At 42.0% G+C, this 24,900-nt stretch overlaps 1 protein-coding gene across 1 annotated transcript in view; it reads right to left on the bottom strand.

Moving 5' to 3' along the window:
• LOC134393381 (mucin-5B-like) overlaps positions 1 to 24,900 on the bottom strand; it is a 75,501-nt gene that overhangs the window by 48,406 nt on the left and 2,195 nt on the right. The window contains exons 2-15 of the mRNA XM_063118408.1: positions 20,994 to 21,190; positions 18,309 to 18,423; positions 16,092 to 16,179; positions 13,751 to 13,887; positions 11,644 to 11,869; positions 9,128 to 9,253; positions 7,537 to 7,654; positions 6,663 to 6,801; positions 4,793 to 4,897; positions 4,560 to 4,629; positions 4,299 to 4,436; positions 3,080 to 3,244; positions 1,781 to 1,875; positions 677 to 803 (exon numbers count right to left, since the gene is read on the bottom strand). Coding sequence (XP_062974478.1) covers positions 677 to 803; positions 1,781 to 1,875; positions 3,080 to 3,244; positions 4,299 to 4,436; positions 4,560 to 4,629; positions 4,793 to 4,897; positions 6,663 to 6,801; positions 7,537 to 7,654; positions 9,128 to 9,253; positions 11,644 to 11,869; positions 13,751 to 13,887; positions 16,092 to 16,179; positions 18,309 to 18,423; positions 20,994 to 21,190 — 1,846 coding nt within the window. The remainder of the gene's footprint in view (positions 1 to 676; positions 804 to 1,780; positions 1,876 to 3,079; positions 3,245 to 4,298; positions 4,437 to 4,559; positions 4,630 to 4,792; positions 4,898 to 6,662; positions 6,802 to 7,536; positions 7,655 to 9,127; positions 9,254 to 11,643; positions 11,870 to 13,750; positions 13,888 to 16,091; positions 16,180 to 18,308; positions 18,424 to 20,993; positions 21,191 to 24,900) is intronic.

The raw sequence follows: 24,900 nt of genomic DNA, 5'->3' as shown, positions 1-24,900 counted from the left end.
GAATGGATTTAACAAAATCAATGTATCCCTACTCTCTGCACAGATGCATTCCTTCAAGCGACTCTGGTGAGCTTCACATGGATACAAGATCAATTGTTTGAATCAATCCTGGGAGCAAACGCTCTCAGCTGCATGCTCATCAGGACTTCAGCATCAAATGAGGACAGATCAACAGACATACATTTCCATAGCAGCTTACATCAACTCTCATAACAATACTCCCAAAGACTACACTGACTAGGAATGATGGGAGCTGTAGTACAATACATCTGGGAATAGAGCAGTTGGGGGAAACTGCTCTATAGCATCAGTCATAGGTTTGCTCACTAAAGTCCATCAGCTTAGCTATGCCATATCTGCGAAGTGCAATTGTTTCATTATATTGTTTTGGTTCCTCTTGTCATTTTTTTTGCAAACACCTTTATATTACTGGTGAAGAGTTGGAGGGCAGCTGTCTGAAAATTCCATGCAAGTCAAACTTCAGGCAATCCATCAGTATGAATTGTAGTGATCAACTAACAGTGCACAATGCCAGCCACTCTGCATGCAGCTGCTATTGGATTTCTTTTTAAAATCAGTCCAGACAGTTCCATTAGTTTAAGTGCATCTGTTTTAAATAACGAAATATATCTGTCTTTTTGTTGGTGTGTGTATGCGAATAATGTTCTATACCTACCACAAATGCCGTTTCTCCATCCTTTCAAGTGTATTCCTCTTGCAGCACAATCTCTGCCATAGGCAGAGAAGACACTGCACAGGGCCTCTTTACTCTTCTCGGCATTGCAGGTGTCATATTCACAGTTCTAAATAATAAATACATAAGCAAGTACTATAACCAAGAGTACTAAAGGAAGGAACGCTGACAGATGATACTACTAACAGTACTATTACTATTACTCACAATCGCAGCTGCTTCCTATATTCAAAGCCGCATCAAAGGAGGAAACATAGATGACTTGTGCTTCTCCCTTTAACATTTTTTTGTACATATGAACAAGTTCTCAGTCTGGAGAAAAGCCTTGTGGAGAAGGATGTCAGTTTATGACACATGCATGACGTTTATAAAGGGGAATGAATGCAGCTTTGCCATCAGAGCGTGTTTGATTCTACAAGGTTGAACATATACTCAGAAAGTGAGCTATGAATCTTATTTCTTTGGCAAAGGCCTACCTTCACATCCAAGAAATTTGTATTACGTTCCTTGGGATAAAGGAAACACTTTTCATTCTGATCAGAAATTCTCCCCACCACCAATTCACAACCTTAACTGACCACCAGGGGGCAACTGGTCACTATGATCCAGCTTATAGTCATACTTTAAAAAGGTACTCCTATACACAATGCATGTATGCAATTCACTTCCACAAAATAATGTGATGTTATGATTGATTTTAGTACAATTAGTACTTTTCTAATCCATTAATAACTAATGTTCTCTGGTCAGATTGCAACAAATTATTCACAGGAGAACACTTCCATAGCAAAACAGTTTACTGAGCACCCATAGTCCAGCCTTCCCTAATCTGGTGCCCTCCAGCAGCGTTGGACTACAGTTACCATGGCCACGCTACCTGGGGATGATGGAAACTGTAGTCCAACACAGCTGGAGGGCACAAGGTTGGGGAAGAGTGCCATAGTCCATCCATCTTTAAAGGGAGCACAACATGGGCCAGTTTAAATGTATAGCAGAATACTCAGATCACTGCCTTTTAATTAAATCTCAATACAATTGAAATTATGCCAGGTATCAGAAGAGATGAGTTCTAATTCCACCTCTTACCTTGACATAAGGAGCAGGGTCGCTAACGGAATGACACTCGGCAAATAACCCATTTGCATTCGAGAGAAGGGCACACCAATGCTGCCCAAATTTTCCTAACAGAAAAAAATGGAGATAGCCAACATGATTTACAAGACCGTTTTGCTTCTCGCATCTTTTGTCTTTTCTTACAGGGATTCAGAATTTGCTATTATTATTTTTTCTGAGCATGCAAGGGCCATCCAAATGAGTGACAGTATTATCTGTATTGAACGCTAAGGTGGTTATTTTGGTTAGCTTGTCAAATGCATGTTAAGAACACATTCCCAGAACATAGGAAGCTGCCTTAGACCAAGTCAGACCATTGGTCGATCTAGCTCAGCTCTGCAGGCGGGATGGATCCTTTCCCAGCCTTCCTTGGAGATGCGAGGAGTTGAACCTGGAGATGCCAGTGTTTGAACCGATGACCTTTTGCAGGCAAAGCATGTGCTCAACCATAGATCTGTGGCCCTTTCCCAAATTTTAATCCTCCTGTTGTAATAATTTCCTTTCCACCCAAATGAGATGACATATTATGGGTAGAATCAAATGGTGTCTGCTTATGAGCAACCAGCCTCACCAATTCCATTATCTAACTGGTGCCCACCACTTGCACAATGGAGATGTAGTACTTCTGGGGGCAACCTGAAATGAGCAGAAAAATGCTCATTTCTGGAATGGGACAGGTTGCAGTTTCTTGCATAAATGAGCAAGATCCAGAAATGAGCATTTCCACTCCATTCAGGTTGCCCCCAGAAGTGCTAAATCTCCGTTGCACAAGTGGTGGGTGTGTAGCTTACATAATGGAATAATGGATGCTCACAGAACAGAAGCAGCAGTGGGCCCTGCTCATGGTGGGACAGCGTTGGATACTGCCCAAATCCAGCAAAATTAATTCGGCTTTGTAGGAGCTTCTGCATATAATCAGGCTTCAATTCCTGATACCTAGTTGGGTATAAGACCCATTCAACTGACTTAATTCTGATTAAACATGCAGAGCGTCAGGCTACACAACGACTCTATGTCTATGATGCAGTGTGTGGCCTGTAAAAACAATGGCTGTAGAAATGAATTCTTATGATTAATGTTATTTATTGTGTAGGGTTGTTTTTGGTTTGGTTTTTTGTAAACTGTCCCAGAAACACTGGTAAAGGGCAGGATAGAAATTAACTAATAAAGAGCTAAATAAATATAGAGGAATGGATGCCCTTCCTCTTATGGGGAAAGTAGTACAGCATTTTGAGGAACATTATTGAGAGAGGGCAAGGTATAATTTAACACCTTTATCAACACTTTTCCGACAGGGGTCCTCAAAGCTGTCTTGAACATCGGCACAGTTGGCCATTGTCTTCCACGAGTTTCCAAATGCAGAAGGAGAATTTTCTACAATCCTGCTGATGGTCTGAAAATCATCCTTTTCCACATTGTTGAAATTTCCACAAAGACCTAGGAAGAATGAGAAGTCACAAGACCCCCCCAAAAAAATACCCATAGGGCCTTTGAAACCCCCAAATATCCATAGGGCCTTTGATTCAGACCTTAGTAGACAGAGCTGAAAGAGAGCCCTCTTTGTGGGTAACAATCTAATCATCAGCGTGATAACCAGCCGCAACTGGGTGTTAGGGCCACTGCCATCATGAGATTTAGGATCAGGAAAACAAACAAGAACTATTTCTGCTTGGGTTGCAGACTTAAATGAACAATATGTAAAGAGCCTTCTGAAGGCTAGTATCCATTATTCTAACTATAGTAAGAATCAGACCTCAGATTGTGGGTGACTTGGAACTGATTATCAGTGACATCATGAACCAAATCTAGATTTTAGCAATCCCGACAGATGGAGTGCACTTAATCACCAGGCTGAACTGAAGTGGGGAGGACATCTCTTTTCCCAGCTACACCCCCTGCCTATCACTTGGTTGTAGCAGGAGCAGCATTGCAGATAGCAATTACATCCCTCTCCTCTAGGGTTCCATCACTGACAATGCTACTAATGTCACTGTGGATAAGCAAAGGGGTGGGTGGGTTCTCATTTAACTCATTTCAGCATTATCACCCCTGACAGCGCCATTGGAAGTGATGTGGCTCTGAGTGCTCCATGCTCAGAGACCCTTCGCCTTCCCAGTTCCTTGGTAACACTAGGCATTCCAGAGTGAATGCACTTTCTAGAGGACAGGAGAATGGAGCATGCAATACAAAAGGGTGGAAACCAGGGACTGTATTTTTGGCAAGATATGGGTTTTTAATACCAAGTAGTCCAATATGAAGCATTAACCTCAAGACAGTATCAACTTCCTTTTCAGTAATATTCCTTTATAGACCTCTTTCCAACAGCAGCAAATGGCTCCTTTTCCTCCCTAGACTCTTCTGACATTTTTTTTTCCTTTTTGTAATTAAAATGTTTGTGAATATTCCTTGAAGACTCAGCCAATGACAAAAGAGGGCTCTTTGCAGTAAACTAAACAAAAGTAGGAGTTAAAGGGCAGGGGAAGTACTGTACCAGAAATACGATTTTGGTAAGTTTGATCTACTGTTATGAAGATCTGCATAATGGGTTTCAGCTGCACTTGAATTTGTACCCGTGAAGAAGTCACAATGTTGACATAGAATGTAGATGGTCTGAAGAGAATGATGCCATCTAATAAACAAGAAACAAGAACATGCCTCCAGCTAGACATTACATCCAAGCAGCAGGAGCGTCCACATTACAAGTAAACCATATGGCTTGTGTTGGAAATTTGGAGTGAAACTGAATACTGACCTTTAGTTACGGGCAACACTGTGATGACATTATTGACATAGACATCTCCACAGGAACATACTCTTATATTCTGCAAAAAGAAGAAGAAGAAGAAGAAGAAGAAGAAGAAGAAGAAGAAGAAGAAGAAGAAGAAGAAGAAGAAGAAGAAGAAGAAGAAGAAGAAGAATCATTGACAAAAACACTTATTTTGGTAAGTGCTGGTAGCACTCGCCAACACAGCTCCAGCAACTTACAATGGCTCCTCCTAAAGTGATGAAGGCATTCTTCAGACATGTCATAGTGCTTGAAATGCCGCATTGAGCCATCTCTCCAATGACCACCAAGGAACCATCTATGTCCTGAAAAGGAAGTAAAAACACACCATTAATGCGATGGGCATGTCTGGCAACTAGGGTCTGTATTGATCTGATCCCAATTACTTGTAAGGGAGAGGCGGAGTGAGTGCCAAACAGAGTCAAACCCCTCCCCCCCACACACACTTTCTAGCTGCTTCTTAACAAGAAACTTGCTATTATTATAACATAGGAATTTTTTTTACCTATGTCTGATTGCAAGGCAGAGAAATTTATGAGGGGTTTGTCTGCTTCGCTGCTCCTTCCCCCTGTGCGGTGGGGGCGGGAAATCCCCACACCAGCAGGGATTGTGGGGGTTTCTGGCCATCCAGGTACTGGAGCCTGCCCCATGCCCTATTCCCAGGCTTCCTGTGACCAATCAGCAGTCGCCATCTGCCCTGAATTGCCCTTGGCTCGACACCAGAACCATGTCACATGGAAGCAGAGCCATGGTGACCTCGCTCCACAGGGAAAAGTCAGCATAAGTCCCCAACTTTTTTATGGCACAGTTTCGACAATTTGCCCCACAGTGGCTGTGGGTTGGTGGCTGCATCATATAACTGGTGCAGTGGCACCACACAACCACCATGGGGAAAAGAAGCCATATAGCTAGCCCTCAGGGGGAAAAATACTATTATTCCTCCTGGACATTTACTCAAAAGTAGATGTGTATATCTACTCTTCCAATGTTCTCATTTTAGACAGTTTAGGCATGGGTGTGACTGGCGGCACATATCTGTGGCATAATATTGAATCATGGAAAACAGTACTCTTTATGGCAGGGGTGGGCCATTTTTGGGGGAGTTGAGTGCTAATCCCCCCACCCCATGACCCACTGTGCCCACACTTTTCTGCCGGGCCTCCAAATTTGCCATTGAAATGTGTGCCTACAAAACAAGGCATACAGGAAAAAGAAAAATCTGGCTTTGCCGTTGCACCACCAAATTTCAGCAGCAAATTTGGCAGCATGGCAGCAGGGCCTGCAAAATCAGGCAGGGGGGCACATGCAGCCCACAGGTTGCCCACCTCTGCTTTATAGGCTACATACACCCAAGATTACAGAAGTAGACTTCCACTCATGCAAGTGGAATTTTCTCTCCTCCCCTCTAAAGCCTTCCATACACTCTCCAACTTTAATCCAGAGGATCTCCCAGCTCACTGGAGCAGATTTGGAGGGTGCACAGAGGAATACTGGGGTGGGGGGGCAGTAGTGTCCATTATGCTGGCAGACAGACATAATTGGATACAACCATACATATCCAAGGAATAGTTAAGTCTCATTGAATTCAGTGGGTCTTAAGCACTCAGTTAAGCACTTAAGACCAACTGGTTTTAATGCCATAGATAAGTCTAGCCTTTTATGGTTTATGATTAACAGACATATGACAAACACGTTTGTCCAATGTTACACTGGTATTTCCCTTAGTAAACAAACAGTAAAATGTAGAACTGCTGTTAACGCCTTTTCAGAGAAGTCCCCCCACCCCCCACAAAAAGTGTGCAGTTGTTTCTCTAGAGTTATGCAGAAGCCAGGTGTTTTTCTCGAGCTTGTGCTCGAGTGCTTCCCCAAGCACTCAGATGGAGGGAAATGAGTCAGCTGTAACAATGAGCAGAATATGGAACATGACTGTACAAAATGTCACAAGCCCTATTGGATAGTGCCCATTCAGTATTGCAACAGAGTGCATTTATACTACGATTCATAAGTCTCCTTTATCAAAGCATTTAACAACATTCTTCTTGAAGTACTTTTTTTAAAAAAACAAGATACCTTAGCTAAGACATAGAGGCAGTTGCCATGGAAAATAAATTGTTTCTTATCAAATGTAGTAATGTGAAATCCTCCTTCAATTTTACAGTTTCCAGAGCAAGGTAGTGATAAGCAAGACCATTTTCCTCCAATGCAGGTACTACAAAAATCAAAGAAGTAGTTTAATAATACTATAATAATACTTATAGAGAATCACATGTGACCAGCTCTGAACATTTTCTAGAGTCATAAAATTGCAACAAGCAACTATACAAGTGGCATATCAATGCAACACACTCTAAGAGCTTATCTACATAAGTGTGGATTTATTCCACACTTATGACTGGTCATTCATGGAGGTTTGGGGATTCTTTACATGATGTCATCAACCTCCAGGACGTCTCCCACACCTTCCACCATTAATCTCACTTTTAAAAAGATAAGAGATAATGTACTATTGAAAATTAGTGAGGGCCAGTAGATGGTGCTGTTTCATGTAACTTTATGGAACATTGCCAAGAGGGGAAGTTTTCATTTACAAATTATGTGGTCACCATTGGTTTCCATCTACAGGAATCCTAATTTGCAAGATGTGGTTTCTGCACTGAACTCTAAAGGAGCTATCCAAAGTGCTGAGCCCTATCTGCAAAATGGGGTCAGCATTTTGGATAGCTCTTTTAGACTACTGATTGAGACCCAGAGCAAATTCATGACCACCCTGACATAGGAGCCACCATCCTCCGCTGGAGTTTCAACAAAACCAAAATAGCATATTGGTGTTCGGATCTGGAGGTAGCTGCTCCACCGGTGGAAGATCTAGACATTTGCATTGATCATATGCTAGCCAATGCTGTCTCAGTCTGATTCATCATCATTAGCAAGCTTATAACAGTACCAGTTTTGGCAGGGGGTGGAGTAGGTGTCTCCAGCTGTATAGGCTATGCCTTGGAAGGTGCATGGGCAGCTGCCAGTGGCGATGCATTTTTTGCCGTTGATATCATCGAGAATCGTTCCTGTTCAAATACATAGCTTAGTAATCTTTAACAGGGAAGTGCATTATATGAGATAGAAATAAATGGCATACATTTTTCACTCTTAGTAGGGGAGGTTTGCAAGTTTGTGCACTACTTGGCAGACTAATAAATAATAATATTTAGAACTACAGCAATGTATATCTTTGTAGATGAGGCTCAAAGCGCTCTTATATGATCTCAGTAATTGTTTCAATGACCCTGTAAGGTAGTTCAGTCCTATTATCCCTATAATGCAAATAGGATGTGAGGCAGGGGAGACTGAATCTGAAACATATAAGTTTGTCATAGGCTACCCAGCAAGTTCATTGGTGAGGTGATATTTGAACTAGGTATTTCACAGTTCACACCTTCATCCATAACTCCAGGAGACTAACTGTAGTCTACTGGTTAGAGTGTTGGACTTGAGAGTTCCAGGTTCTAATCCTCAGTTGGCCATGAAGCTTACTGGGTGATTTGGGCCAGACTGACTCTCAGCCTAATCACACTCACAGGGTTGTTGTGAGGATAAAATGGAGAGGAGGAGGACCCTGTAAGCCAGCTTCAGTTCCTTACAAGAGGAAAAAAGGTGGGATATAAATGCAATCATAAGTAATAAATTAATAAATGTATCACCATACTAGATATATATTTTAAACACTTTTTTCAATCACAGTACTTGTGTTTTATATTTGCATCTTGTTGTATATCTCTAGACTTCTCAAAGGAGGTGGAAGTACTTAACGGTTTTTCAAAGTCTTTCTCGAAGGAAATATTACCTGTCCTTCAAGCTCTTCCCACTGATCAAGGATGTGTTAGAACTTGTGCTGGTCATTTAATTAGAGAGAGAAAAGCACTCTGCACATGCTCAAAGACACAAGCACTTGGGGGGCTGCTTGAGTAACAACAACATGAAAGCAGCTCCACATGCAAGCCATTTTTGTGGTGCAGCTTCCTCTCCGGTTTGAACAAATTATTTCCCCCACCTCACCCCAGACAAATAGAATTCTGTGTTGGAGCTGCTTTCACACAGTCGTGTGATTCAGGTGATTATCCATGCAGCAAATACGAACATATGAGTTGGGCATTTGTTAGGTTTAATTTGAGCTAGGGTTTACAGGGCCTTCGCTCTAGAATCTGGTTTCAGTGTTGGGATCAGGGCTAGAAACCGTGGAACAATAATAGAAGACTGCTTTTGAGCATGTACAGAGGTCCTGTCCTCCTACATCCAGGATCAGAAGGCTTCTAGATGATATGGCATAATTTTGGGGGCAGGTATGAGCCTTTTCTTTCTTTCTGTCTGTCTGTCTGTCTGTCTGTCTGTCTGTCTTTGAAATTAAGCACTCTGTAAAATAGGCATATTAATAAATTGCTATATATGGTTGTTGACAGGATGCATGAAGAAGGGTCACAAAGTAGTTTATACTGTTATGGTGCCATGCAAATGATAAGTAATATCTCAAGGAAGGCTCTCACCTTTAGGGCAAAAGCAGCCATCAGTACATGGGGCTTTACATATTTTGCTTCTTTCAGGGTTGAAGCAGGTGTCAGCACAGGCGTTCCCACATTCCATATATTCCAGGTTGTTTGGACATTTCTGGACTGCAAACCAAATTAAAGCAATGTTAGTGACAGTAGTCAATATTCATTTTATAATTTTTTAGAATAAAGTTGTATACAGCTAGGAAGACGTGGACCAAATTCCACATAAACACACAGACAGACACACTTTTGAGGGATCATTCATTCCCTGTGAAGGTGAGGAGGAAATTCATTGACTGAATCTATCTTCAAGAGGAATTTTTGCTCCACCTTCACATAGTGCCGGTTCCAGGTTTCTGAGGGTCCTTTGGAAAGACACCCTGAACTGGCCCCCTCCCTCAGTGAATCTGCCTTCTCACCCCATTGGCACCAGCTCCTCCTCCTCCTCCTCATTCCTGCTACCATTTGCTTGCTTGACAGGCAGGGCACCAGAGAGCAGGTAGGTAATGGCATCTCCTCCTCTTCCATCTCATCACTACTGTTTTCTGAGCCAGAATGAGAGGCAGGTGAACAAGCAGGTTGGAATGGTGAAAAGGAGAAGCAACTCCAGGGGGCTCTTGTCAGTGGGCCCCTGCTGTGTGGTGGTTCCTAGGCCGGTTCCTAACAATGCCTACCCTTGCCCCCAGCCTTGCCCCCAACAAAATCCCCCCAAAGCAGAGATGAATAGTTTGGCTCAGCTCTACCTCTATGTCCAAACATTCTTTCCAATATTATGATTATCTAAGGCTAGGTGTCCTCTATTTTAAATTTCTTCACCCTTTTGACAAGTTTTATTATTCATGGAGGATAAGGCTACCAATGCCTACTAGTCATGATGGCTATATATATTCCCTTCAATATCAGATGCAGGAGGGTGCTATTGCATTCAAAAATTTTCCTAGAGCCATAACATAACAGGCACAAGCTACTGCAAATTTGTGATGAGAAAGCCACAACCATTTCAATTCAGCTTGCTAATTACAGCTTCTGATATTGACCTAATTTGCACATAATGACAACCATGGGTTGTTTAACCCATGGCTTGTCCAGGCTGTGCTGCCTCCTGCCTTCTTGCTGCTTCTTCTGCTTTGCATATGCATCTGAAATAACCTGGGAACATCCCTGGGTTGTTTCCCATGATATGTGAACTCAAAATGCAAGGTGGTTGAGGGGGAGACAATTCACGGGTTTAACCCAATAACAAACCATGGATTAATGCTCTGGGTTTCCCCCTCAACAACCCAGAGTTCTGGGTTCACACATCATGCAAAACAACCCAGGAAAGAGAGTTCCTGGCTTATTTTGGAAACCAGACGCAAAGCAGAGCAGTGAGCGGGTAGAGGGTAGCAAGAGGCAAAAATCTGCCTGGGCCTGCGAAGGCAGCAAATACCCCTGGGTCTGGCTCTCCTGGAACCCAAAATATGTGCCTGGTGGATTTTGCCCCATTGCTGGTTGCAGGACAAAGGGGGCACAGGTCTGGCGGAACTCACTTCCGCCATGATCTGCATAAAATGGAGAATTTGGGGAGCTATTTTCACTCATCTCATAAAAAGCATTGGTGGACAATGGGCCCTGATTACCTGTCCAGAGGGTGATGAAACTGGCATTTGAAAAGCTAAGGAAGTATGAAGGAAAGTGAAGAAACCCTTCTCTGGTCCAGTATGCAAAGGGCACCTTTCTCTTGAAAATGGTCAGAAATCTGTGGGCATGAAGTGTCTCTTCCTCCTTTAGGTGTGCAGCATCACTCTTCCAGCAGGCAACATCAGCATGATCTCATAATGGCCTCTCTCTCTCTCTCTCTTTATCTCTCTCTCTCTCCTCTTCAGTCAAGATAGATCAGCTTGATCATGAGTGGTCAGGCTCTCTTCTTCATGCAGATAACATCATCATGGGGCTATTCCTTCATGTTGGCAGCAACAGCAGGCAGTCACAATGGCCAGTCTCTTCCCATCAGGTAGTTGGCATCAGCATGAGTCATAATGGCCAGTCTGTTTAGGCAGGTAGCATCAGCATGAGGTCACAACTGCCAGTCTCTCTCCTTCAACCAGGCACCATCAACATCTGGGGGCATCTTGTAGCCTTTCTAGCCCCATACATTCAGTGAATGGGGACCATGATTGCACCCACTAGCCAGTTTCTACCACTGATGCTTGGTGGTAACGTGAAAGGGAACCCTGATGCTCCTGAAACAGGGGGTGGCCATTTGGGGGATGATGTGGCAAACAGATGTGCTGGTTCAGGTGGAAGCAGGAGTGCTTACTTATAACTCAGACACTACTTGATACAATTAATGTGACACTAGAATAGCCTTCCACAACCTGGTGCCAACCAGATGGGTTGGCCATTAGCCATGCTGACTGAAGATGTTGGGAGCTGTAGTCCAACACATTTGGAGGGCATGAGGTTGGGCAAGGTTCTCCTAGAACCTATTTGTTATTGTTGACAGAGTTTGGCTGTCTTCCTTTACTTACAGCAGAGTTCTTTGGATCTCCATTTTCCAGGATCTCCACCCTTGAGGACACAGTCTCGGGAATACTGGCTGAGAGTGCTGCACACACAGCTGGCCACCAAGTCAGAATGAGAAGATTTCTCAGAACAACCACACATATCTTCTGTACAGATGATTAAGTAGTCATCCATGGCAACCACCCTGGAACAGTTCCCAAAGCGGGACAAGACTCTCTGGCACTTGGATTTCTGAAAGAGAGAGACAGACATTTGAGTTCTTACACTGATCGTGTACTTTACAGAAATCAGTAGCATAACTTCATTGACTTTTGGGCTTAAGATGGGATGTTATGACTCCCTAATCATGTTCTGTGCTGTTGCTATTGAGGAAAGAAGAGAAAGGAATAGACCAAAGCAACTGTCAACTCCAGTCTTTTCAATTGAGGGGAAATGTAGTCTTTTGCATGTGTTGAGCAATTGCCTCCACTAAAGTGAATAGAGAAAAGTTTGCATTGCAGAGTTCCTGCACCTAGGTTGACCAAAGAGGTTTCATCTATCTTTAACGGTTGTGCAGAGAGGGGATTTATATTACTATCTCTCTTTTCTCACTCGTGGTGGTTTTTCTAGATGGACATGATGGGCTTTGCCAAGTCATGCTGTCTTTTACTGACTCAAAAACTTCCTTGTGTGTTTTAAATATGACTGCTTTCTGGATGTTGGTATAGAAGTATTTTGGTAGGCCCAGTTTCTGAAGGTTTTCTGTAAAGTTTTTTGATGTGATGCTGATCACTAATATGACTAATGGAGTGATTGTGACCTTTTCCTGTTGCCAGAGTTCCTTAACTTCCATAGCCAGTGCTGTAGTAGTAGTAGTAGTAGTAGTAGCTGGACTGCAGCAGTTCAAATTATAGCTTTACTTAGGACTCAATCTCTCTCTCTCTCTCTCTCTCTCTCTCTCTCTCTCTCTCTCTCTCTCTCTCTCTCTCTTTTTTCAAGAGCAAGACCAGGATAGACAGCCGTGGAAGAGTTTGGTACATCTCACTAAGTATCTGTTGGTTCTTTTAATAAAACGATACCCTGCTTAAATTAATTCTTTGCATTTTCCTGAGCCATTAATAGTTTTGGTAGACTCATTCTTGAGGATTTGTTGATACTAAAGTTATTTGCTTTATTTATTTATTTATTTATTTCAGAAAGCATCCATACCATTTTTCTTTTTTCTTTAAAAATAACAAACCTCTTACAGTTCTCTGCTTAGTCCATTTCTCTGCATTTTCCTGGTTTCCTGAATAATTTTACATGCCTCCAATCCAACCCAAGTTAAAGAAATATTCTACTTTTGCTCACTGACACTCCCTCAATAGACACAACCTCACGATACAATGGCCATGTTCAGAAGACACCTTAAACCATGGCTTTAACCATGGTGGTTAAGCCAGAAAGCCAGGCCATGTTCAGAAAACTCCTTAAACCATGGCTTTAACCACAGTGACTAAGGCAAAAAATGTATTGCATAGTGTATTGCATAGTTTACCTATGTGCCCTGTGAAGAAGTACTTCTTTTTATCTGTCCTGAATCTGTCCTGAATCTCCCACCCATCAGCTTTATGGCATGATCCCAGGTTCTAATATTATGGGAGAGGGAGAAAAATCTCTCCCTAACCACTCTCTTCAAACCATGCATAATTTTGTACACCTATATCATGTTACCCTTTACTCACCCTTTTTCTAAGCTAAACAATCCCAGCTGTTATAACCTTTCCTCATAGGGGAGTTGCTCCAGCCCCTTGATAATTTTAGTTGCCCTTTTTTGCCCTTTTCCCAACTCTACGGCATCCTTTTTAAGTTCAGAAAGAGGTAGGGGGCCTTAATGAAATTTCCAAGCCCTTGCAACTTCTCTGCCACTCCACACATCCAACACAGATTTTAGCCAAGTCATGTCCCCCACTGCCTTCTAAAACAGCAGCTAACTGAGTGACGCACACACAAAAATAAGAAAGCCGGGGCTCCTTTGACCCCCTTGTAATTTGAGCACTGCTCAGGATGTTCTGTGCTGCTTTGAATTAACCTAACTTTAGCTGAAGTCTTGCTCTGTTCTTCCCTCTTCTGGCATTGTGTAGTCCAACTTACGTATTTCCTTTTGCACTGAGCTTGCTGGCGAGAGCGGTTTTGGCGCTTCCTGCTATCTCCATGCACATCAGGGCACTTCTCTGTTGGATCTTCTACTTTGTGAAGGTTTCCAAACTGCCATGGGAATAGTGGATGGCCTGTAAAAAAAACCACACCTCATCACTCTTAATACATTACTATGCAGGGCCAGCATATTGAATGTCATCCTTCTTACACTAGCTGATTTTCTCAGTTGGAAACACACTTTACTGGGAATGATGGGTTGTTTCTAGTTCCTTAAAATGTCACGGCCTAATATGGTTAATTGAAAACAAAATAGGGCTTCTAATATGGCGGCCTTAGAAAATAGGGTGGAGCGCTGGGGACATTTGTTCAGCAATAGAGTGAACTAACTGTCACATCAGAGTGAGTTGCAGGATCTTTGCTAATTCACATAGGCCCTGCTCAGAAGACACCTTAAACCACAGCTTTAACCATGGTGAATAAGGCAAAAAGCTTTCAGCACTGGGGGGTTGTTAAGCAAGTTGTTAATTGTAGGATTATATTGCTGGAAAGGAGAGGCAATTCTTAGTAACATCTCTCACTCTCCCCCTTCCAAGGTTCCAGGCATTTTTTAATCCCCTACACACTTACCTGAGAGTAAGACTATTACACTCAATGGAACATTTCTGAGAAGACACTGATTATTCCACTATGGAAATGTGCTAGAGGAAGCAGGCAGCCATTTTATTTTCGACATTTTAATCTATCTGAGGCAGGAGGGAGGGGGAGAGCGACACTACTTATAATGTGTCACTCTGTCCCTGAAGAAGGCCTCTGTATTCACTCTAATAGGATGAATAAATATCATTGAAAAATCAACAGAAGGGAATTTTCAAAAGTGAAAAGCCATTCCACCAACTACAATGAAGGAGGAAGAAGACACCACCACTGGATTAATGCGTAAAGGGCCGAATACTCCAAATTTCATGGATAAAATAATCACCAGCCTAAATGATCAGAACCATTTTGATTCAGAGAGGGTTTTTTCCTCTTTTGTACTTTAAACTCCCCTCCTTCCCTCAATTTTTTTACCAATTGTCTTGAAATTTTCAGGGTATGTGAAATCAACTATTTGTTCAGGCACAAGTAAATTTCAGGAAGATTGGTGAAACATTTTAAATTTTATGACTGTTAAAATGACCACCTCCAATTACCCCTTTATAATAGAAGAATGCTTTATCTACTCTCCAACCTTAACTACAGGAACACTGCTGTGTCCATGTAAATTCTGTACACCACTTTTCTAGAATTATTTCCTATTTTTTTATTCTGTATTTTCCAAATTACTGCAACAGTTGCCATTAGATATAGTATCACTATGAAGGGTTCATATCGATATAGCACAAGGTATAGATTTGGCCAGATTCATGTCCTCTTTTGTAAACATTTGCATACCATATATTAGCTGAGATTTACTCAACATTTCATCCTTGGTGCACTTAACAAATGTGTGATATACACACAAACACACACACACACAAAATGGAAAAAAAATGATTTCAGATTTGACCATAAGTACATGTGCTGGAGACTGTACAGTGAATGCAGTGGATTGAGTGTTGGGCTGCAACTGATGGGACTTACATTCAAATCTCCCCTCAGCTATAAAGCTCCCTGCTTGAGCCAGATACTATCTCTGTTGTTGTCAAAATAAAATGTGATTAGGATGGCCACTTAAGCATTGCCAAAAAAAGAAGAATGATTTACATATACACAGAAATTAGCACATTTAGAAAATAATTTTTAATAATAACTTTAAAACAGAAATGCAATACATCTCACTCTAGTGGGGAAGAATGTGACCAGGCGCCCCGTGAGATACTCAATCCACCATCCAGGTGCTAGCAGTGGATGGGCATCTTCAAGGGCCTGATCTGCTCTCCCTCCTCATGATTCTTTGACTGGACAGCACATCAGATAGAGGGCACCTTCAAATATTTATTTATTTATTTATTACATTTATATACCGCCTCATAGCCGAAGCTCTCTGGGCAGTTTACAAAAGTTAAAAACAGTGAACATTAAAAACAAATATACAAAAATTTAAAAGCATAAAAACAGCAATATCATTTAAAACAACTATTCTGGGGTCAGTTAGAGGACTGTCCTTTGTAAATAGGACTCATGGCAACCCTAAATAGGATTTTACACACACACACACACACACACACACACACACACACCATCTCTGTTGACCTGAGGGTTTGGGGATTTTTGTTTGTCTATTTTAGATGGTTGGGATACACATGTGATAGTTATAATAATGAAACAGTCAGTTAAATAGAAAATAACATCTTACTATTTAGGAGCAAATCGTTTTTTCCATTGCCATCATAGTTCCCACACAAACCACAAGTTTTCCCCTTGTATGTATCTTCTAAATCCAACTAAGAGAAAATAGAGAAAAAGGGAAACATTTAAAGATTTTTCTTTTAATTTGGCATGACCAGAACTAATATATCACATTGTCTATGTTTTACTGATACTCTAGTGCATGGGAATGAAGAACAGTAGATTGCAACTGTATCATCACACAGAAGTTAATTTCTCCCTTTAATTTGCTTTCTGAATATGGGACTAATACACATTTATCATTTAAACCATGGGATATTTCTCAGGCAATGTGTCCCCCAGCTCCTCTCTGTGACGATCTGGCCTTCTCCTCGGCCAGCACCATTGCGCTGGCCAAGGCGAAGGCCCGGATCGGCATGGGGAGGGCCTAGAAGCACACGTTCCCAGACTAGAAGGGCCTAGAAGGATGCAATGGCAGCAGCCAAGGAAAAGGCCCAGATTAACGCAGGGGAGGGCCTAGAAGGACGCATTGCCCATGCCTCCCCTCCCATCACCTCCCAGAGAAGAAGCAAGGATGGCAGGTAAGAGGTGTGTGAGAGAGAGTGTATGGGTGCCTGGGGTGCCTGGTTGTTTGACTGAATGGATGTGTGTGTTTTGGAGTGGGTGATCCTGAGTGTGTGTGTGTGTGTGTGTGTGTGTGTGTGTGTGTGTGTGTGTATTTGGGATCATACTTGGGATCAGGAATTTTGATTCATGAACGAAATTCTTTCCCAACGTAGATATAGCTAGTTGTTTTTAGCCATCCTCTGTAATATGTGGTTTGGCTGACTTGCTTGAGTTATTTGTGCCTACTTGCTGGGCTTGACGAATCCAAGGCTGGAGTTAAAATCGCAGGAAGAAACATTAACTATCTCAGATATGCAGATGACACCACATTGATGGCTGAAAGCGAGGAGGAGCTGAGGAGCCTTATGACAAAGGTGAAAGAAGAAAGTGCAAAAGCTGGGTTGCAGTTAAACCTCAAAAAAACCAAGATTATGGCAACCAGCTTGATTGATAACTGGCAAATAGAGGGAGAAAACGTGGAGGCAGTGACAGACTTTGTATTTCTGGGTGCAAAGATTACTGCAGACGCTGACTGCAGCCAGGAAATCAGAAGACGTTTACTTCTTGGGAGGAGAGCAATGACAAGTCTTGACAAAATAGTAAAGAGCTGAGACACCACACTGACAACAAAGGTCCGCATAGTTAAAGCAATGGTATTCCCCGTAGTAACCTATGGCTGTGAGAGCTGCACCATAAGGAAAGCTGAGCGAAGGAAGATAGAGGCTTTTGAACTGTGGTGTTGGAGGAAAATTCTGAGAGTGCCTTGGACTGCAAGAAGATCAAACCAGTCCATACTCCAGGAAATAAAGCCAGACTGCTCACTTGAGGGAATGGTATTAAAGGCAAAACTGAAGTACTTTGGCCACATAATGAGAAGACAGGATACCCTGGAGAAGAGGCTGATGCTAGGGAAAGTGGAAGGCAAAAGGAAGAGGGGCCGACCAAGGGCAAGATGGATGGATGATATTCTGGAGGTGACAGACTTGACCTTGGGGGAGCTAGGGGTGGCGACAGCTGACAGAAAGCTCTGGCGTGGGCTGGTCCATGAAGTCACGAAGAGTCGGAAACGACTGAATGAATAAACAACAACTTGCTCTATAGTGCAAAGGAAGAAGTGGATCTCTAGCTGGTGCTAGAAGATAGTAATTCATTTTTTAAGTAATGCATTTTGACCCATAGACCTTCCTCTCTAATTTGTTTGATATAACTGGCATGATGTATATTTTGTAACAATTGCTGATAATTGTTCATCCTTCTTAAAAATCTTTTAAAAAATTAACAGGGTTGCCCTTATTATTATTATTATTATTATTATTATTATTATTATTATCATGATCATGATCATGATCATCATCATGATCATCATCATCATCATCATCATCATCGTCATCATCGTCATCATCATTTATCTCTCACAACAAGGCCAGGAAGGAGTTGTGTAATTGTTTCCCTCCAAAAATAATTCCAGGGATCACAAAAGAATTAGGAATATAGAGAAGTTAGCATTACTACGATATATCTTATATTTGTTCATAATATAGCTAGAAACCTACAGTAAACCCATTTTACAAATACTAAAATTCACTAAAAACAAATCCAACTAACTGGAGCTTCATACTAGAAGAGTGTCACCCCAATTCCACTTGAGAGTCAGGCCTAGTTTGGAGGTGACTCGGAAGTAAGGATAAATATCTTCTATTAGAACACTCTTCAGGCTGAAGGGTAGACGAATTCTAAAAGCAAGACAGAAAAGGGAAAATTAAAAACAAACAAACAGGCTAATTGTCTCATATTTTAAAAACATTATTTCTTTTTAGCTGTTTACATTGTTTTGTCTATGTTATTTTTTACACTATTTTTATTATGCTGTACTTTGTATTTTTTATTAATTGTTGTAAAGCACCCAGAGATTTGGCTATAGGGCAGTACAGAAATGAAATAAACAACAACAACAACAACAACAACAACAACAACAATTAATTAAGCTGAATGCCCATTTACTGGCCACGATCTATCCCCTCTCAGTAGAGAGGCCAGGAAGCCTCTGGAACCAGGACAAGTGGCAATCAAAAGGGAGGGAAGGGGAAGAAGGAGCTTAGCAGGCCTGGCTTATTGATGGTCCTCCTCCCCATCTCCCTCTCGTCCATCGCTTTGTTGAGGTATCCAACAGACACAATCCTTCTCCAAGTGCTTTTAGTAACTAGATTCTGGGCATACACAGTATGCACATGCAGAGCAGCTATTGTTCTGTGAGCAGGTTTGGGTTGCTGGCTGTGGCCAGGAATGGTGTGCCATAACTGAGTCAGAAGGCAGACGGGAGGAGGGGGCCAAAGCCAAGCTGGCCAATGCCAACAACTTGCTCTTATTTTATTTTATTTTTTTATGGAGATGGATCTGAGTAAGTTCTAGATTTTATATTTTCAAAATAATCAGGGAACATTGTTGTTTGTTTGTCCCAGCTAGGGATGTATATGAGAATTTGGTTTTGCCCACAAAATATGCAAACATACCCTGTTTAAAGCCCCAAGCACAAGCACAAGCATGTGTCCACCGAAAATGTTCACAAATTGCTGACATATGCTCATGTTCAATTTGCGCAACCCCCACCCCCAGTTTGATGTTGTACAAATTTCCTAATTTGCACAGTTTTCCCTTCCAGACTGAATCAGCTCCGCTTTAGTCTATGGAGGAAAGTTATGCCAATTTGGGCAAATTTCACATTGGATCTCTGATCAATTTGAGCAATTTCCATATTTGCAATTGCAAACATGAACAGGAATTGGGCACAAGATGAGAGGCAAGAAGATGCTTGGATAATCGTAGTGATCTTAAACATTGTTTGTTCGCCCATTCCTAGTTCCAGCAGCTTCTTCATCTATCAGAAACTAATCCAATTAAGTCTGCCTAACAGTCCTGAATTTTATCCCAAGATTCTGACAATATGCAGATTTTGGAACTCCAAGATCATGCCTAGTTTTCTCTCCTCCACATGCTCCTCCTATTGTGATAAATAAAAGAGGACGTTCTCAGCCAATCCTTTGATTATTTGGTCATTTCAGTGGTTATGTACTTGTGAAACACAATGCAAGCTTTCTACCACCACAGAACCCTTACCTGAAGAAGAACTCTATTAAGATCACAAGCCAGTGTAAGTCCTTCATCACCCCCAAACCAAGCTATTAAGTTTGTGCATTCATGCATTTATTTATAAGGACCTTTCTATACCACCTTTTAGCCCTAACAAGAACCGTCTGGGCAGTTTATAAGAACAAAAAAGAATTAAACACAGTATTTCATTTTAGTTAATACAATAAATGAACTAAATTCATTGATTTCATTTTTTGTTATGGCCTTAACTAAAATTAAATAGATATCAAGCAGAATGAAATTTTAGTACTGCTTCTCCTCCACCTGCCACAAGGCTGGATTGCAAAACTACATAGTAATCTAAGCCAGAGAGGAGAGGGAGAAGGAAGGGATGCAGAAAGCAAGAATTACGACAATTAACATTCATACTGGCTAGCATTGCAAACACAGCAGCTGGTGCTCCCAACAGTTGGGGTTCACCCAAGCTGTCCTGTGACTCAGGGCAAGTGGCACACTTGGAGAAAAAAGGGGGGCAACCAAGAAAAATGTCTGGGAGCACATCGGTGCCTATAGGTGCCATGTTGTCTACCCCTGAGGTAGAGCATCCCCATTCTCTCCAGGAAGCCCATTTGAGAGCGATGGGAATATTTTTCTACCCAAAACTGCATGGTTAATTTATATGACCAGTATAGGCCTTTTCTTTGAAAACATATTCATAAAATTGGATATAACTATTTAACGAGGTATGCTTCAATTTGGTACACAGCTTTGAGAGACCAATTTTTCCAGCCTGAAAAAAGCAAAAAATAATAATTTATTCTCCCTCCCTTTTTGATATATCCTGGTATTTGATTCCCATTTCTGAATAAATAAATAGTTGAAGGCTAGCATGAAGGGTAGGCATGTTTGGGTACCTGCCAAGGGCTCACGCCTCAAGCAGGGGCCAACTGACAAGAGCCCCATGAAGTTGCCCCTCCTCTTCACCATTGCACCACTGCAGTTGCTGCAATCACCCTTATCTGGAACCATTGTTACATGAAATTCCTCAACAATGGTTATCAGAATTTAGACTCTGCCCCTATTCTGGCCCATTTAGTGTGTTGTCTGAACAGGGCCTTTAAAAACAAACGAACAAGAAAACCACATCTCTGGTCCTGGTATGCAGGAGCATTCCTAAGAAAAAAGGATCTTAAAAACAGACATTGAGCTGACTCACTCTTTCCCATCTACTGTGATGCCTGATTCTTCCACCTCCAGAAGTACTCCATCTATGGTGGTGGTGAAAGAGATGATGGTCCTCTTCTGGATGCTCCTTGCAATCTGGATATTGAAGTCCTGATCATTGTCTTTGCAATGTGCAGCAAAAATATAATGGCAAATTCCAGGGAAGTCAAATTTTACATGGTCAAATGTCTGAAAGTGGAAGTTACCCCAAGTAGAACATTGACTTGTGGAGACTGCGGGGCGCTGAACTGCAGAGGGAATCAAGATGGCAAATACGTTAAAGTACACTGCAAGCATTTATTTTTATGCCACTGAGTCTGAACAGTAGCAAACCTTTTCATGCCCGTTATTACTTTGAGCATCTCCCTTCCTGAGTTGGGTGATTGAAGCCAAAGAATTCTGAGAATGTTATTGTTCCTTCTAATTATGAACTCAGTCCCAGAGTGCTGACAGCTTAGTGGCCAAATCAGGGCCACTGAGTACAAAGAAGGAGATATCAGCATGTTTGGGGAAACCTGGAGGTTTGCAACCACTACCACCACCACCAAAAAACAAAAACAAAAAGCAGCTCAGTGAGGACTGGCACATTCAGTAGCCACATAATCTTGAGCGTCAATTGGAAAAGAAAACTGGAGGAGAGGGAATAGAATTGGTTGCTGGCTAGAAGTGGCCCACAAAGAGGGTGGATGGTCATGGCAGCTCAGGAGGCTTCAAAATACTGCCAACCAGCTTGCTGGTGGGCCAGAGAGTCTAGCCGAGAGAGAAGGCAAGGAGCACCCTGTCCTCCTTTCCATATGGTCAGACTAGCACTGACTGGCAGGAGCTCTCCAGGGTTACAGGCAGGAGTTTTTCCTACCCTAACTGGAGATGCTGGGGATCAAACCTGGGTCCTACTGCGTGCAAAGCAGGTATTCTACCATTGAGCTATGCCCCCACCCCAACTGGATCACAGGGAATGTGTTTTCAGCGGGTCTTGGGGGTCAGTTGAATGACTTACAGCACAATCCTATAAATGTCTACACAGAGGTAAATCGCATTGAGTTCAATGGGGCTTACTCTCCCAGATAAGCGTGTACAGGATTGCAGCCTGAGGTTGAAAATGATGAGAGATGTAGTCCAACACATTTGGAGGGCACCAGGTTGGGGGTGTCTGCTTTACACACCCCAGAATGAGAGGGGGATTGTACTATGTCAGTGAATATTTCTTTTTTTAAATTGAAGATCTGCTGTGGGGTTGAAGTCCTATTTGCCAACCTGAAACGCAGAGGGGGTGGGGGTGGGTACAGGGGCCATTGCTTCCTAATATACTGATGTGGAAATGCCAATTATGCAAGATATCACAGTTCAAATAAAAATAAATTCTTTCCTATTCAGTGAACTCTTAAGTGTTATGAAATATCCAGGCATTGAGGGTGTTTTCTTAAAGAGGTCTTACACAAAGGCATCGGGGAGTCTTCATAGAGCTTCATCAGAGGAGAGTTTTATTGCACGCTCATTACTGGGCACTCATGAATTTCCCGGTCCCTCTCACAGCAGCATCTGACTCCCACCCCTTCTAGTCTTCTTCACGCAACAAAAAAAGCCCCCAGTAAGCCTGTATTATTTTTAAAGACAGAAGTTGCTGCTATCTCCTGCTGTGTGCAGGAGAAGTGTGCAATAAAGACAACCACCAAATGGGCCACATACACTTTTTACTTCCTCTTTCCTCTCCCTCAGAAAAAAAGGACATATCAAACAACAAAAGCGGAGGCAGAGAAGTGACGGTAGGCAACCATGATTTCCCCCGTCTGATGGAGCTCATAGAAACACATATCCCAGGAACTGTGACACATGAATTGCAAACATGTGGACTTTTCTGAACCTTATATAATAGATAGGAAGATGTCTATGTAATGTAATTGTGCTTGATTGATATCTATGGAATGGAGTAGTGCTTAATTTTGGCACAATTATACCCTAGCATTTTAGTTGCATTAAAATGCTGTTTTACTTAATACTTTATAGCTCAAATCTAACATTTTAAAGTTAAAGAATATTAGAAATAGATCCTCTTACCTATCTTGACTAGAGTTTTGGTCTTGCAGCAACTGCAGAGTAAGCACAAAATCCACAGTTGGCCACCTTTCTTCATTCCCATTATCCTATACATGATGGTAACCTGAAAAATCTCTCCCAGGAAATGGTTTCTTTCCTAGCTTATGGACAAATTTTATAGTCAAACTATTTTGGCATAGGAACAAAACATTAAAAAAAAAGGTGGAGCCTTAAGATTTCTCCCCTCGCTAATTTATACAGACTGGCTCGTTCTGTTTTCAAATTTAAAATGACAACCTGGCATTTGGTTCCTGGATTCTATAATCTTGAATTTCATCTTTGATTATGAAAGGTTTTTTTCCCCCAAGCTTGGAACTGTTCCAATCAGGTGCCAAGAAACCTTTCCCAGGCCAGCCGGATAAAACAGAACGTTGATTCCCCTCACCAGGTCATCCCTCTAGTGGGACTGGATCTTATGAGATCTGCCTTTACGCACTACCAGGTTTCCTAGGTCAAGCGGTTCAATACCTTTATCGTGGGTGGAAGCTTCAAAGGCTATAGATGACCTAGAAATTATTGACATGGCCTTTGAACATATCTAATGAATGAAATTAGGTTTTCTTTACTTTCCCTTCCATTTGTTTATGAAGGATCATGTACAAATCAGCCAAACTCAAACTCTTTGGGGTTCTCCATATTCTATCTTGAAGCTTGTTCCAACCCATGTCCATATCAGATCGTGAGCTTTGGGGTGTGGAGTCTGCATGAAAAATTGTGCATATTTATGTGTATATATTTTTCTCCCCATGTCATCACATGGTGCTGCTGTTCCCAAGTGCTACCACTCAGGTTGCAAATGGGTTATTCCACGTTCGAATACTCCCTTGTTTAAAACAATCCTAAGCGCTTCTTGACATTCAAGTTTTCTATGAGCAGAGATGGATTGGAGGAGCATTCAAACATGTGATTCCCCCCACACAGGGTGAAATGGTGAGCCCAGCAAAAGCTGCACTATGCAATTCTCCTGATGTTGGATTTCAGTTCTAAGAAAATGAGGATGGGGTGGAAGTCTAGGGTGACCATATGACAGGAAAAAACCGGATTTGTCAGGATTTTTGGTAACAAATCCGGGAAGGTGGGGAATTATGAAATTTGAAGAAAAATCTGGATTTTCCCCACCCTCTCCACCCAAAGGGCAGCTCTACTTTAATGAGAATTAACATAAATGCTGACCGTGTTGCCCTCCTTTTTGGTTTCCAAAATATGGTCACCCTAGTGGAAGTCAATATTTATGACTCCCAGGAAGGACATTTTTTGGTCATTTTTATGCCAGCCACCACAAAGGGAATCCAAGGTCTGGTATGCAACAAACCTCAGCTCAGCCTTCCCCAACCTGGTGAGCTTTCAGCATCCCTGGCCATTGGCCATGCTGGCTAGGGATGATGGAAGTTGAAGTCCAAAACATCTGGAGGGCACGAGGTTTGGGAAGAGTGTCTTAGCCGTTTGCATAGTTATCGCTCAGTGTGTTGATGTGGCTTCTATGTGCCATGGGCATAGCATGAGAGAGAGGCCCAGGTAAACCTGCACAAAGGCTTACATGCCAGTTCACACATTACAGCCACCATTTCAGGAAACAATCTTCTGCCCTGTTCTGCAGGTTTTCAGCTATGGTTGCTCAAGATTACTTTACCTATTCTGGTCTTCCTGCTACCATTTCCTAGCAGATATGCGGGCCAACCAAGAAAAAGCTGTTACAAAAAAATAAAAAGATAGATGGGATAGTGCAGACAAAGGAGAAGCAGAAGTAAAGGAATAAAACCACTGGATTCAAGGTACAATTGCAAGATGAGACTCGGCTAAAGAGC

This window comes from Elgaria multicarinata, chromosome 2 (assembly GCF_023053635.1).
Source record: "Elgaria multicarinata webbii isolate HBS135686 ecotype San Diego chromosome 2, rElgMul1.1.pri, whole genome shotgun sequence".
Lineage (NCBI taxonomy): Eukaryota > Metazoa > Chordata > Lepidosauria > Squamata > Anguidae > Elgaria > Elgaria multicarinata.
The sequence above is the reverse complement of the archived record's forward strand: the minus strand, read 5'-3'. Positions and strand labels throughout refer to the sequence as shown.